Here is a 16,418-nt window from a genome sequence, read left to right as displayed (position 1 = left end):
ATTGTCTGCTCCACTAGTTGAGACCACTAGTGAGTCATGGCCTGATCCAAGGTGGGTCACAACAGAAGCACTAGCACCATGCAGATATATGTTAATAGATTAAGAAAGAACCAAATGCATATTTGAATTAAAAGTGGGTCCTGAACCTGAAAACGTTGAAGACTGCCAATCTTCTCTGATTTGCAGCAACTTTCCAAAGTCTCAGTAGATATCTCTTGCATCACCTCCTACCTTATCCTTTTTATTTAGAGATGGTTGACAATTGAATCTGGTCCATCTGCCTCCAAACACATGTGCTTTGTCACTGAGCTATGGTACCTTCCCATTTCTTGAATGCTGTTCTTTTTTTTAAGTATTGGTAATATTCCTTTAAAACAATAGTTTGGGTTTCTCACTATCCCCTCTTTTATTTAGTTTATTTAGTTAAAGTGTGCATTTTAAATATGTTCAGAAGATATATTCAAGGTTATTTATGCCATGGTTTTAATTAGCACATTATAATGAGTTTTAGTAATTGCTGTATTTGTGGCACATTGATGCCAGATTTAATGTGAGACATCTGTTAAGTCCTTTTTTCTGTGTAATGTAGAAGCTGCTAGTTTAGACCACAAACTGAAGTCTTTTTTTTTTTTTAAGGCCTTTCCCCCTTCTCATATACTGTTTTTGGAGCCTGTATTCCACAGTGGTTAGATTTTTAGAGTGTTAGACTAGAATTGGGCAGGCCTGTATTCAAGTTGTCATTCAGCCATTTAAATCCACTGGGTGACGTTGGGTTAGTCAGTCTCTCTCAGTCTATCCCTACCTCACAAAGGTTGTTCTAAAGAGAGGGGGGAAAGGTAGGAGTAGGTGAGGAGAGAACTAAACTGAAGTTACTGAAGGAATGACAGGATTAAATGAATGGTTTGTGTTTATACAGAATACAATTTTACGGTTAACCAAGTAAGCTGTAATCAGAATCACTGGCCTTTTGAGAGATTGATCACTTCATTGATTCCTCCATGTCCAGTTCCTCCAACTTAATAAGTGTTCTGTACTCTAGTGTAGAAAGGATACATAAAAAGAGGTTAAGGCTGTTATCCTACATACACTTTTTAAAAAGGTGAGCTTCTTGAACACAGTGGGCTTTACTTCTGGCAAATGTGTACAGAGTTGTGCTGTAAGGTTGCAGTCTTGCGAGCATTTATCTAGAAGTAAATCCCACAGATCACAGAACAGAAGGACTTACTTCTAAGCGAAATTGTATAGGATTTTGCCGCACATTAGCAATTTGGCTTATTCTGGCACAAAATCCACAGAGATAAACCTAATTAGGAAAAAAACAGCCTATTATATTCAAGAGCAAGTGGCCCGAGGGAAGAGGGAGTTGTAAAGCTGCAACATAATCAGATATTCAGGAGTTCACGTGAATATGAATGTTGAACTAGCAAACTCAGTATTTAAATTAGATTATTAGAACTGGCGTTCACTACTGAAAAATCTGTATTTTTAGCAAAATATGGTTAAAGGTAACAAGACTCTGCTTATTATTACTATTCATGAATTACTATAAGCTGAGTTGTTGTGTGCCTAGGATCAGACTATTTCCATCACAGCGTACAAAAAAGGCAGCGGGGAAGGGTGGGGGGCTAAAATTCCAGATTTATTCCAGATCTGATGCAAAGGTTTCCCCTTCTGGATTTCTGCTATAAGCACCTGTTAAAAGCACAGGAATACTGCCAGCCTCAAGTCAGAATGGCATGGTGTGTAAGTCTAATATTTTCTAGTTATGTCTGTTAGGTAGTAATGCATTGCTTGTCCCACACCTCCCCCCCAAAAGGGGAAGCTGGAGATAGAACAGTATCTGACCAGAGAAGCACCAGCTATCTCAACCTGATCCCACTGCCCCCCTGAGGACAGCTGTGGGCTCTATGACCCTCCCCTCCTCTCCCCCACCCTACCCTCCACAAAGGACAGCAGCAAGTCCTATACCAAAAAGCTATCTGTTCTTTGTTCATACTCATCTGTTGTTGGCCACCTTTATTTCTGACTTTCACATGTGTTATCTGCCATTCTGTTCCATATGTCTGGATTAAGTCTCTTAAAATTCCTAATCAAAACCCATTATGCCCATATATCCTTTGCCACACCATCACCACCTTGTCTATTCTGGACATTTTGCTACCTGTTCTTTCTACCCACTAACCCACTCCTTGCATCTCTTCTATCATGCCCTATCTTTTAGTGTTGCCATTCCCATCTGAATGTAAGGCCAGCTTTCATGTTATGATTGTCGCAAGAAGCCTGCTCTTAATTGCTCCAAATGTATCACCACATTGACTTATCATGTACCAACAATGCTAGGTGCTGTGCATAATATGGAGCCCAGAGGTAACATGGTGCTTGCCCAGGTGGTTTAAAATCCAGATGCTGTCCTCTCTATTGGAGTGTGGCAACAAAGAGTAAATTTCCACTGAACAGAACAGAAATTATCCTCAAGCTCAACACACCGCAGATGTTTCTCTAATTCCACAGTGAATGGTTAAGACCTGGCAGCTATAAATCACAGCAGGCAGTCTGCTGCCACTTCTGAAAATTCTCACTGAAGCAGAAGCTTTATAGAAATGAATGGGGCTTGTGCCAGTGTAGCACTTTGAGGATCACTGTTTTAGTAAGGCAGACACTATAATAATGCTGGAAACAGAGTTTTCAGTTACCTTAATGGGAGTTTTGGCTGTAGTTGGTTCTGATATATTTACATTTCTAAAGTAAGCCCTATTTCAAAATGCTTATGAAAGTTGCATTTGGGACTAATCCCTGAAAACAAATGGAGCCCATTTTCCAGAATACAGATTGGATTAAAAATGCCCTTCACATTCTTGAATTAGATTGAATTCCGAGTAGTCCAGTTCTGTTACAGTGAAGTTTTACTGAGATAATTCAGATTGGCAGCATGCCTGTTGTCAATGGTGTACAGTTGGTCACAGAGACGACTCCTCCCACTGGATCTGACAGGAAGTTCACAGAAAACCTTTCACCTGTTTTCCAGGGGGAGGCGTCATCCTGCCCTTCAGTCCAAGCCTGTCTGTAGTCAAAGGCACTTGGGTGCTCAATTAGCCTGTTTGTTTCAACAACTTTTCAACCCCACTTGGCACTAGGGAGCATGTACATTTTGTAATGTCATTTCCTTCATTCTCCTCAGCTTATCTTTTCCTCTGTCTACTTTTCCTTGCTTCTGACATTTGTCTCAGTCAGTGCTTCCGTCATTTTGTGGCAAGCAGCCTTCTTGGGGTGGATTTGCAGAGGGTTCACCCTCTGCTTCCTTGGGCCACAGCTGAGACTTGGCTGGAGCAGGCGGATTCCACAGCTGCACAAAAGTGGGTGCGACTGCCATTTTGTCCCTCAGCAGATGCAGCCACATTTAGCCCCAAAACTCTTTTTGTTGTTCAGCTTGCCTCACAACCTTTTGGAATCATGAGGGATTACTCTGCTGATCCCAAGTTCCTTGATCCTTAAACTAGAAGGCGTTTTAAAAGCAATTATTGTTCCCTGCTCAGGCCAGTGGAATTGACACAGGTCAAAGAGGAATGTTGCTTTGGTGGTTTTCCTCCTCTTCTGATAGTTAGGTCTGGCTTTTTCTGTGGCTTGCCCAGGGGGACTCTCCAGTTTGCCAGTGCAATTGTGCACAGGAATGAGGCATGTTTGACCATAGTGGTTCCACTGTGGCACTGTCTTGCAGTTTCTCCTTTGCTAAGTGTTCAGGGCTACGGTTTTAGAAAGTGAATCTCCCAGGTTCTTTCCCTAGGTGTGCATCTGCACATCTTCAGAGATCCAGGAGGTGATCTCACAGATCCTCCCCACCTGTCAGCTCTGTGATACTTCTTTCTCTCCCCCCCCCCCCTTCCAGCAAGCCTCGTTCAAAGAGTCCAGAGGGACCTGTGCCTCCAACCACTGTTCTAATACAATTGCCTGTGGTCTCCCATCCACCTCCTGCTCAGTAGTCCACTGAGGCAGGCAAAGGGCTTCCAGCAGCTGATCTGGTCACTATCTCTGTACAGCAAACAGAGAACTTGTGCAGTAGGTCATTCTGCAGTGAATTAGGTGGGGGTTCGCTCACTCTGAACATACTGTTCCACAGATTAGTGGGTAGAAGGGGCAATTGCTGTGGGAAGAAGATCACAAATTAACCCAGTTGTTGTTTTTTTAATTATTATTATTCTGGGGAGGAAACCATCCCACAGAAGTTGCTGTTATTGTCTTCTGTAGCATGGGCTAAAAAGGTCTTTTCTTCCATGACATCTAAGCCCACTATTGTGCCCCTTTCTCTTGGTTTTCAACAATGCATGGAAGGCTGAATGGAAACATCACAATAATACTAAAATGGTGCCCCGAGTGACAAAGAAACATTATAGTTTCTCTAAAGAAATGCAACAGCTGTGCTTGTCTCTAGTGAGTCCACTGGTGGTGACTTTAGTCTCACCCTATGGTTATGCTTTCAGAATAATTACTGGAATTTATCAGCTTTTCAGAAGGTTTCTTCTATTGTAATATTTTTCAGAGAATGAGGATTAAATAATTTTGATGGTTATAGGTTGTTCATACCTTGCAATATTTGTCTTTTCTTTATAGCAAGTGACCTGTGTCCTTTAAAAATGTTAATATCAGTAGCAACTTTTGTTCCTTAAATGTCCTAGGGAAATAGGCAGGAATTCTACACATGTCTACAGCAAAGTAAGCTGGTTCAGTGTGACTTACTCCCAAATATATGTGCACACTTGCATCCTTGTTTATTTATTTATATTGGCTGTTGTTCACTATTATTATTTTGAAATATTTTATACTGAATCAAGTGTCTTAATACTATTATAGGCTAACATTTTGTTATAGAAGCATTATTTCCAGCATTAGGTTGTTGCCACTTGAGGGCACTAATGTATTTTCTTTATGAATCCAGTAATCTTAACCAAACTTAAATGTGTGAAAAGGATCTTACTAAAAATGAGTTCTGTGCATGAAATATAAAATATAGCTCCTTGAACAAAAAGCCGTGTTGGATTATTTAAACAAAAGCAAAAACACTTCCAAGCCTGGGAAGAATAACCAGAATGTGTATCTTTCATCATACTTCCTTTACTTTTCTTTTTTTATATAATTTTCCCAGTTTATTAACTATATAACTTTTCTCAAAAATTGGAGTGCATCAGAACAAAAAGTATATTCAAAAATGTAAAAGTGCATTGCAAAAACAAAGAATAAATATACAATGCAATTAAATATTCAGATTCAAATTTACTTTGTAAAACTAGCTTGTCTGTGTGAACAGAAATAGTTTAAATCATGATTTTGTCATGTGGGGCTGTATGTGTTTATATAGTTATTAATCACAGTAGAATTGCAGCTGTTAATGTTATTGATAGTTCTGTAAAAATGGACAAATAAGCTCTCTTTAAGTATCTGTCTCCTTGATGCTACTACACACTGATAATTGTAAAGTTTCATTTTAATATTCTTGTCCTCGTTCCTTTTAAGTTTAACATTTTATTTAGTCAGTTCACAGCAGGCAGATCCAAAACTATACAGAGCTCATCCTGATTCATAAATTAAGTCTTACTAACTACATGGATATATCTGCACCTGTGTTCTTGGCTCATTTCCTTGACATTTGCCCCTCACAGTCATGAAACAAATCTATGCATCTTTCCAATTCGTAAATGGTTTATTCATCCTTTGAATTTGCTAGGATGACCTTGACGTAAGCTTGTAAATTAGCCAAGTTAGCTTTTGCTTTAAAAAATGAAGAGACAGAATTAATTCACTGGCCTTGTTTATATGTCATGATAAGCTACTTTGCTCCTCCCTGGTCCTATTTGTTTCTGCAATGTGTTCAGCTAAGTCCAAGTTTGGTTTCTGTGAATCCAGGCTTGTGGTCAACTTCCCTACAGGCTAACCATGAGCTGCAACCAAAGTTTTTTCCTAGTTACTGCTTGTGGTTAGCATTGAGAAAGTTTAACCACAAGTCTGGGTTTGGATGACATACTAAGCCAGTGTTTTTTACAACAGTAGAAAAAGACTGAGGAATCTGGCTTAGTGCAAAGCAGGCCAGTGGCTAGACCAAAACATATACAGATGTAATGGTTCTTAGGGTGCAAGATGCACTTTATTGCTCTCTTGAATTAATATTAACATGTATGAAAAGCTCAGCTAGATGTATTCCGAGGTTCCACTGTATATCCATTCCTATTTTCTTCATAAAGGCATTTTCTTATTTTCAATTTGGTCCTTCTGAAAGGTTCTGTGATATTTAAAATCACCAGCAACATAGTGGCTGAGTTCTAGCGAATTGCACAAGTAATTCTGTGTGCCCAAGGAGGTTATTAACTTACCTTTCTTGAGCACAATCACCCCATGCAACATAACAAACCCCTTTCAAAACTGAAAACATTTTCAAAAGCCATTTGTGATGGGGCATAGTTCAATTATGTCCGCCCCCCCCCAAAAGATCCCTGTATGCATATTTAAGTTATTGAGCTTATCTAAGGCAACCCTTTGGCTCCTAGGCTTGGAGCTCCTTAAAATATTAGTTTAAGATTTATAAAGTGTACCTCTATATAACTCCTATGTTAATAGCATGAAATCATTTAAAACAATACTCAATATTGTTCAGTATAAATTACTGTTGATGTTACAGATGGTTACTGTTTGATTAATTTCATGATTTGCCCTACCTTACTATTTTTAGAGTGGAAATGGCATGCATCAGCAGACTTTTGGCAAACTAGCAAAAGTTGACGCAACAAGAAACTAGTTGAGTAAACTATGAAGACATAAAGAAATACGAGCGAGGCATTCAAGGCTTGGCCAAAATTTGATTTAACGCTATATAAACAGCTACACTATATAGCCATGTGTCTGAAAAAAAATCGGCTACCTCAACAATATGCCAGCGGTAATGAATTCAGTGTTTGTTTACCGGCAACAATTTCTTAAAATATGGTAGTTGAATATGACACACAGATTCCCCCTTTCCCTCCTACACACAAAGCAAGCACAAATGTGTTTACAGTGGAGTTTTATTGAAGAAACATATGACAAACAATCTCCTGTGAACTTTGGCTGGTTTTTCAGAAACCAGTATAATTTACAAAACAGGCATGCTTTTTGCCAACCCCAAAATGATGCCTCTAAAAATAATATCGCACAGATCTGCATACCCTTCTGAGTGTATACCTTTTCCTCCAATAATGCTTTGTTAGGATGTGCTAGATCAGGGATAGGGAACCTCAGTCCCCCAGCAACCAAATGGAGACCTGGCTTTTCTACCTGGGCTGTCCCCAGGCCACACACCTCACCCCTGCCCTGCTTTGCAGCCTCCTTAAGTTCTTGCTTGTCTTGAATGTATCCTTTAACTCTGTTAAAGCTTCTTGTTTGCCTTGGCGAAGAATAGAGAAGCATGTGTGAGTAAATTAGCATTTGCTGTTCCATCCACTTTTGCTTCTGGCCTTGCCCTCTACTGGCATCTGTCCTTTGGAATGTTGCCTGGACCGGGAGATAGATACAAAGGAGAGAAAGACAGAAGAATACTTGGAGAATCTGCAACCTTTAACCTGGCAGAGAGCCCTTCAAATGCCTTGTATCCCTAAGAATCATCTACCAGCATGTATGCATGTAGGAGTTGAGTGCCTTTGTGACAACCCCCACATACATATTTTCATTACTGTCCATACATTACGTTATTTCCTTCACCCACATAGATCTGCATTATTGCTTACCCTGGCTTTGACTGGTGGGTGGGTGGAGGGCATTCCATGCTTGTGGTTTTAAAGATTCTCTGCCAAGCTGATCCTTGCCTCACGTTAAATAATTGTCTTTCACAACAGGCTAATGGTGAATGGGATTTTTAAATTTATTTTTACATTATTACCTTTTCCTCTCACCTTCCCTGGAAAGAGCTCAAGGCATTTTATCCTTGCCTACATTTTATCCTTGCAACAACCCTGTGAGGTTTTTGGTACAGAGAGAAAGTGACTGGCCCAAGGTCACTCAGTAAGCTTCACGGCTGAAGCTGCAATTTATATGTTTCTAAAACAAATATGATACTTAGTGATATACTTGCTTCTTCTTCTTTAATTTGCAGAGGATCTTGATGATTTAAGAATGGAAGGGGTAACCAGTGTCATTTCTTCTGGGAGCAAATTTAACCAAACCCGAAGTACACATACAGCTGAACCACAAGCCAAGGTCACCTTGAACATCTGTGCTAGGTGTGCCAGGTAAATAATAAGATTTTGTATGTTTCTTTGTGCTTCCTTCCCCAGGGGCAAATGCTTATTGCAGATTGGAATTTTACAACAATTTCACCCAGCTATCTAAAAGAAAGGACAGGATACATTTTTTGATCTTAAAGTTGGATAGAGGAATTGTTCTTTTTATCCCTGACTTTCAGTGACATTACAAATTAATTTTAAAATCCTAAATTCTAGACATAGGAGAGGCCACAGCTGCTGGCTCTAGCTTTGAGAAACAGTGGTGTCTGGTGTTTTGTTGAAAGAGGAGGCTTTCTTAATTAAAATTAAATCTTGTGTGGAATCTTTATCAGGTCTTAGGACTTGGCAAGTTCATAAGGAGGAGTTGGGGTTGAGTAGAGCCTTTTGCAAGCCAGAAATCTTTCCCTCTTAGCATGGACTATTAATACATGTTTCTGTCTACCGCTTGACTTGATTTGTTGATTTGAACAGGATTGCTCAAGTTACTTTTGCACATGACACCATTCACACCAACAATGTACCAAATGGTTTCGCATACTTATCAGCTTTATGTCACAGCTTGGAACTATTTTCAGTTTTCTTTCTCTGAATTTGATTAGTTACCTGAATTTCTGTGGCTTTTCAAAGATGATCCAGGGTATTTACGGCTTCAAAATGCACCTGTGTAAATTCAGATTCAGTTGCATGTGTGTTTGGGGGGAGTTTCATACAATTGCCTTTTAACAATTCATAATCCTATCCTTCTGGAAGGAACCTAATCAATATGGAATCTTTCTGGCTTTGGAAGTTATTTTTTTCCATCTACAGTATGAGAGCAAAAAAAGCAAAGCAGCCAAATCAACTAAGAAGGCAATAATAACTGTGAGCCCTTTGATTTTTTTTTTAATGAAGACTTGTTTTTGAAAAGGAATTTCACCTGACAAAACTAGCCAAACTCAATCACTTAAGTGATTAGCAAGAACATTATTTGCGGTGTGTGTGTGTGTGTGTGTGTGTGTGTGTATGGGACAGTTCTAACTTCTTGACTTCTGCTGCTCGCTATTCTATTGTGGTACTCCAGATAAAATTAAATACCTTTAAATAAAGGGAACCTGTGATAGCATCAGGATGAAATTTGAGCATGTTCCAGTCCTATTTTTAAACTTCATCCTCTTTGATTTGAGGCTGCCACTTTTTGACGGATGCCTGCTTGGAGATACTGATTGAATAACACTTCCAGAAATACCCCCATGCCCTTGCGTGTATTTGTCATTGTTAGAGAAATCTTCCCCACCGTTTAAGATTTAAACCCTGCAATATAAATCAAGATGCGGTTTTACATCCCTGACCCATAGCTGTCACCGCTGATACTTAGTCCTCTCTTGATTACACCAAAAGACTATTATGTCAGTCTTTTGCTAAATCAAATGGAACAGAATGCTAAGCCTCATCTGCCCAAACAACCAAATAGCATGACAAAACCTGACTGCCCTCAGATGACAGAATTATCTATATGTTAAACTCTGAGCTTTGTCTAGCCTTGACTGCTGCCCCAGAATTTGCCCTGATTAAATCAGGTGAGGACTTGTCCTTTTTACAGTGTGGGTGAAGAACTTGACTGCAGAAGAAGCAGAATTTATAACTGAATGAGTACTTGCTCTGTTTATAAACCATTTTTTGGGATCATACGATATATACTCTCCATCCCATTGCACAGTGGCAGTATGTGTATGATGCTACTGTTAGGTGGCAATTGCTAGGTGTAATTATCCGATATGGCTTGAAGTACCTTCTGTTCTGTAATCACTGACTGTTTGAGTAATGCAGTGCCCTGAGATCCATATGGCCTGTTTAGGTCATCAGATGACCTTAACAGATGAGGGATATCTGTTGAATGCAGGCTACAGTGTAAAAGAACATGACACAATGTCATGGGACTCAGATATCCGAAGGATTCCCTCTATCATCCTGCCTGTGCCTTAGGTTTGTTGAATGAGTTTCTTCTCCATGATCCACCATTGGGTGAGCTGCGCTTTGTGGTGTCACAAGAGAAAGCTTTCTCTACACTGGCACCCTACTTGTGGACTGTCCCCGCCTCAAAACTGTGGACAATGTTGATACATACTTGTTTTGCCCAGGTATTCTCAGTGGTTAGTTAATTGGCATTTGGGTTAGCCTATCCTGGGTTTTCAGCTGCTCCTATTGGTTAAAATGAATTTTATGGTTTTATTATAGTGTGATACCTCAGTTGGTTAGAGCATGGTGCTGATAACACCAAGGATACAGGTTCGATCCCTGTATGGTACAGCTGCATATTCTTGCATTGCTGGGGGTTGGACTAGATGATCCCCAGGGTCCCTTTCAATTCTATGATTCTATTGTGTATTTTTATATGCTGTATCCCATTCTTGTATCTGTATAGATGAAGGGCAGGTTATAAATAACAATTCACAGATAAATCTTAATGTAAGTTCTGCAACCTAGGTGAGAGGATTTCCATATATCATGACCCTGGATTACCTATAACTATAAAAAAGACATGGAGCAGATTTTTTGTTTTACATTTTTGGAGTATTTATAAAGTGCTAAGCGAGGTTGTCAATTGGTTTTACTCAGAGAAGATCCACTAAAATTAATGAACATGACTATGTTAGTTTTATTGATTTTGATGGGTCTAGTTGAGTATCGCATCCATTCTCAAGGTGGTTACAAGATGTTAGGGGAATTTTTTTATGAATTTGACTTGCATTCTCCCTGTGGCAAATCTCTTTTTTGCAGCTCTTGCAAAAAGATACTTGGGAATGAAACACTTTTTGTTGAACCCACAAAAATATGACAATTTCTGCTTGCAACTTTATACAAAAGAATGAGTTACGTGTAATTTCAAAATAAATAGATCACACACTGTCACAAATTATATGATCTGAATGAAATTATAAAAAGACTACCATATGTATGCCAAGTTTGTTGGTAAGCTTTGAAAATATTTGGACCTGGAACTAGATAAATCACACATTAAAAAATCAACAACACTAAACATGTTATGGAAATGAGATGTATCCAATCACAACAAAATTCTAGCATGCTGTATAATTTCCCATGCAATCTTTGTAGCAGCACTCCCTGATTCATGTATAATTACCATCACTTGCACCTTGGCTTCATAATAGATGGCTAAATGTCACCTAAATCTTTATTGGAAGCCTCCTGGTGACATGAAAATGTCGAGGAATTCATGAGTTCAGTGGATTATGAAGTGAATAAAAGGTTTGTTAATACCTCCTTCTCTGAAAAAATGTCCTGTTGACTTCTGTGGAGCATACTTCTGAAAAAACAAATAGAGGATTCGCCTGTATGGCCTTAATCCTAAATGTACATCAAATTTAGTGAACACATTTTCAATCAAATGTAGGGTAGACTGTAAAGCTATAAGCACACAGTTACTCACACTTATATCCTGTTTGGTTTCAGTAGTGCTAACTATTTACTGAATTGTGCCTAAATGAAAAATGTGTGCAATAAACCAAGAACTACTATCGTTTTGAATCCCTTGCTGCTAAATCAATTTCATGGTGAACTCCCTGTGAATTTCCCCTTTTGAAAGAAATGGCTAAGTCTCATTATTTCCAAAACCCTAGCTTTGTCATGGGAAACAAACAACATAAGACAGGAGATTTATGTTCCAGCTTAACCAAAATCTCATGGGGCATAGAATTTCCCTAGTTGACCACATTTTCCCACTGAGTAAATCCAGAAACAACATTGAAAAAAAAGTTGATGTGATAATCAAAACATTCTCTGTTAAAGAGTTATAGGGTCTGTCAAAAGGAATTGCTCTCTATGTGAAGGAAAAGGAGGAATAACTGCAGTCTTAATTGTCCTTCTGTTGCATAATCTATTAAGAGATTATATATTCCTACTGAGTCTGTCTTAAAGTTGTTTTAGTCCTTTAAAAAACAAATGTCTGCAAGTGTTTTCTGTTTGATTTGACACATGCAATTATTGCTATGAGGACGATCCAAGAATCCTGTTCGCCTAATTTTGTAAAGAAAGTATCAAAATGCTTGTTCCGTTGACTATCTGGTATTTTTTGGTTTCATACTTTTAAACCACAACCACACTTTAATATTGACCAACTATGTATGGGACTGTGACTTAATGCACTGTGTATTACAGAAATAGTACTGTACAAATGTACAATCTTCATAGATAAAATGGGGAAATTTTCAAGGAAATTTCCACTCTCTTCCATTTAAAAGCAATGCATCTGTTTCTGAAGCAGAATCTAATACATTGTAGTAGTAGTAATTTTATTTATCACCTTAACCCTAAGGTCCCAGGGTGGGTTACAACTCTTCAGCAACCATATTTAATAGCTTTTGAAAATGCAAGAAAAAACCCTCACAGAAAAGGTTTCCTCCTGAAAATTTCAATGTATGACATTTCCTCAGGTATTAAAGCATTGTAGTCTGAAACATTGAAATCTTGTAGGGATTTGGAAACAAAATTGATAGCATAGGTCCCCTTAAATAAATTTTAAGTGACTAAAAATCATCATCATCATCATCATCATCTGTATAGTCACCCTTTGCCATAAGGTCCCAGGGTTACAACAATTTGACATCCAGCATTAAAAACAGTTTAAAACAAATTGCAAACAAATATGGGCAAGCAGGTGTATTGGTAAATATACTAACATGGAAAAATCTTCAGCTTATTCATATAATGAAACTGAAGAGGATACATTTTTGAATTAGTTATGTTTTCAATAACAAAGGATGTAGAACACAGGAAGCAAGACAAGTTTTGAAGTGAGGCATGTTTACACAGGTGTTGCATCAGTTTTTAGCAGTGCGTCTTTACAGTTTGGCTGTATTGATTTGGTTACTGTAGTGGCACAAACAGGAATTTGCTCCACTGCAGTTACATAGGTTTCTTTGCTGTAATTTGGCTCGGTATGGAATTGGCTTGGTGTTTACATTATTTACTTCATTGAATATTTAAGCGGAAACCAGTTGTCTGCTTTAAAAAGTTCTCTTCTGCTTACGTTAGCATATGCAAGCTTATTGTGCCTTATATTGCACCCTGGAAATTGTAGTTCCCATCACTAGTCATGACTGTGAGCTGCTCAGAAATTTAACCCATTCCCATGTTTTAGATCTATACATGGTACAGCAATCTTAATTATGGATGTTTATATTTTAATACTTGTGCAATTGTTTATTTCAGTTTTTTTGTAAACTACTTAGAAGACTATTTTGGTATGAAATGGTATATAAATTAATAAATCATCACCATATAAGAAGTTTCCAATAAACTTCTTTATTGTCTCAATTAAAGAGAAATTGCTTACCAAGCAAAAGGCTACTCGATTGTAGAATCATTGAGTTGGAAGGGACTCAAAAGTCCAGTTCCACTGCTATAGCATCCCTAATAGGTGACAATCATTCCTATGGCTTAAAAAAACTCTAATGAAGGTGAGTTCAGCACCTTCTGCAGCAGTCTTTTCCACTCCTGAACATTCTACTGACAGGAAGTTCTTCCTAATGTTGAGCTGAAATCTCCTCTTTTGTAATATGAACCTCTTGGTACAGGTCTTAGCTGCTGGAGCAACAGAAAATGAATCTGCTCCATGTGTGTGCAGTAATTTAGAAGGATGCTAAACAGCAGTTTAGAAAGAGAAAAATGTTCCTTTTGGAATTTTAAGGCAATGTTGATATATTTTTTCATCAGACATGACAGGTCAGACACAGGCTAAATTTAAGAAAAGGTTGAATAGTTCCATTACACAGGACATTAATTCTAATACTAATGCTAGCTATTGGATGGAGGGGGAAACAAGAGAAGTATGTATGGATACTTCCTCTGCACGGTTTTATAAAGATGCAGTGGGAAAGAAGAGATGTGTCTCATACAAATGCTGTTTTCTATCTGCCCCACTTTTCTGGCTTGGAATGCTAAGAAGCAGTCTACTATTATTGGGTTGTTTTAATAGCAGATTACAACTGTCACTGGTTTGTATCAGAAGCAATTTATAAAGGGCTTCCAGTAAGATTTTGTTTACTTTTCACTAGTGGTATGTTTCAGAGGAAGCTGAGATTTTTCTTTTGTATCTAAAATAGAAAATGAAACTTATTTTCAAACAACAACAACAAAACCTTAATTCCTTAACCAGGCTTTATATTTGCCTATAGCAAGTAAGCCTTGTATTATTTGACTCCAGTGCTCTTTGGTGGCCTGTCTGTGACTGTTTTTCTGTGAAAAAGCGATAGTTTGTTGTTTGTTTGTTGTTGTTTTTACTAATGCAGCCTGCTAACATTAGCTGGGGTAGAAAATATACCCATGCCAAAATTCAGTGCATTTCTAAGTCATTTTATGCCACATGTGGTTTTTTTTTGTTTTGTTTAGTTTATAGAAGGGTAATTCCAAGTTTATCTATCTTTACTAATCACAGAAAAAAGTGTAATGTGCTGTAAAACCCTATTCATGTCTACTTATAAGTGTTTTCATTTAACTCAAATATAAATGTTTACAGTATTGCTGATACAGTATTTTGTAACAGTAGCATTTGTTAGGCTGAATAACCTATCAAATGAAAGAGAATCTTTAGTCTTCAGTGGAAATTTTGTACCAACATCTGAAACCTAGAAAGGTTAATACCTTGGTAGTCGAACGGCTTGGCTCCCAAACAAATCAGCTCCCGAATGCCACAAACCCGGAAGTGAGTGTTCTAGTTTGCAAATGTTTTTTGGAAGCCGAATGTCCAGTATGGCTTCCACATCTTCCGAATTGAGTGCAGGAACCGTTTCGGGAGTCGAATGGACTCCCAGAACAGATTAAATTCGAGAACCAAGGTACCACTGTATTTCATATTAAGATAATATTAAGGCCTTAAAGTTTTATTTGTGGCTATTGCTATAGTATGTGGCCTATAGCACCATTTACTATAGTAAGTGGTCTGTAAATAATAGATGATCCTTTTTCTAAATAAACTAGTGGGGAATGTATATTTTAAAACCCAGTAAAATGTGAAAAATCAGACTTCCAAAACTAAACCAATACATATGTATATCTTCCAAAATCTAGGTGACTCATAGCTTATTTGCCCAATATAGTTCTTGCATGGCTGAGCATTCCCTAAATAATGTGCTATATGTGCTTAGCAGCACAATCCCATATATGTCTGTTCAGAAATAAGCCCTGTTCAGTTCAATGAGGCTTACACTCAGGTAGTTTTGTATAAGGTTAATCTAAGTGTCCTATTATAGGCTGGAGCCTACAGAAGTTTGCAGCAAGAGTCCAGGATAGACTTTGGTGGTCAGGACCATGGACAGCACATTGTGGCAGCTGGTTTCAAGGTTAAACTGGATGCAATTTAAGGAAACAGTGCTTGAAATGTTGCTCCACCAATAGTCTAGAATCAACTATGGCCTCAAATAGTCCTGCAGGAAGGTGAATGTCTTACAGTGGTGGAGTGGACACTTCCAAGGGAATGAGTCTTTTGAGTCACAGGAGGGAAGTAAGACTACCTATGCAGAGTGGATGGATACATCACCATTGGAACTTCCCTTCCATGGGAGCATCCTATAGGCTGGTTTCTTCGGAGGCTTTCTCCTCAGATGGCTCCTAAACCCAGTCTTCCACACCCTTTGTCATTGGTTCCCTTCTCTGGTAGCATGGGGAGCCTAGTCTTGGGCATCACATCGCATTAACAAAACTAGAATAAGATAGGCATAAATTTGAAGGATGGTAGAAATAGTTTCAATGTCCATTCTTGAAATTTTGATGGATTTGCTTTTAGGGCAGAGAATGAGCATTCAGACTGCTTCCATGTGCATACCTTCATGTGTGATATACATTCACATAGACATAGCCCAGGATCTGTAGGGCTATTGAGCTTGGCACTCCGCATGCAAAGCAAGTCTCTCCCCCTCTCTCTCACAAATCTGAGCTCTGCATATTCTCCAAAGGACCTGTCCTGAAGGTAGGGAAACCCTCTGAAGAAGCATTCAGTGCAGTGGGGTGAGCTAGAACGGGAAAGAAACACCTTTTGATATACTTAGTAGGTTCCAGTGCTCAAATCGGTGACTGATCTGTGACTAGCACAGGTAGGAGTAAAGAGAGTGGAGTATGGCTGCTGACAAAAGTGTTTTGTGATGGTCCTGCCATGGTCAAAGCTTTCCCATGCCTACCCTGGTC

At 38.6% G+C, this 16,418-nt stretch overlaps 1 protein-coding gene across 3 annotated transcripts in view; it reads left to right on the top strand.

Annotated features, from left to right (window-relative positions):
* Positions 1–16,418, top strand: part of LOC309348687 (uncharacterized protein C8orf34 homolog) — an 82,617-nt gene that overhangs the window by 33,598 nt on the left and 32,601 nt on the right. For all 3 annotated transcript variants that reach the window (XM_081874323.1, XM_081874322.1, XM_081874324.1), the window contains exon 8: positions 8,111–8,246. In XM_081874323.1, coding sequence (XP_081730449.1) covers positions 8,111–8,246 — 136 coding nt within the window. The remainder of the gene's footprint in view (positions 1–8,110; positions 8,247–16,418) is intronic.

Source organism: Podarcis erhardii (genome assembly GCF_964252035.2).
Source record: "Podarcis erhardii genome assembly, chromosome: 8".
Taxonomy (NCBI): domain Eukaryota; kingdom Metazoa; phylum Chordata; class Lepidosauria; order Squamata; family Lacertidae; genus Podarcis; species Podarcis erhardii.
Note: the sequence above shows the minus strand (reverse complement) of the source record. Positions and strands in the feature narration are given on the sequence as shown.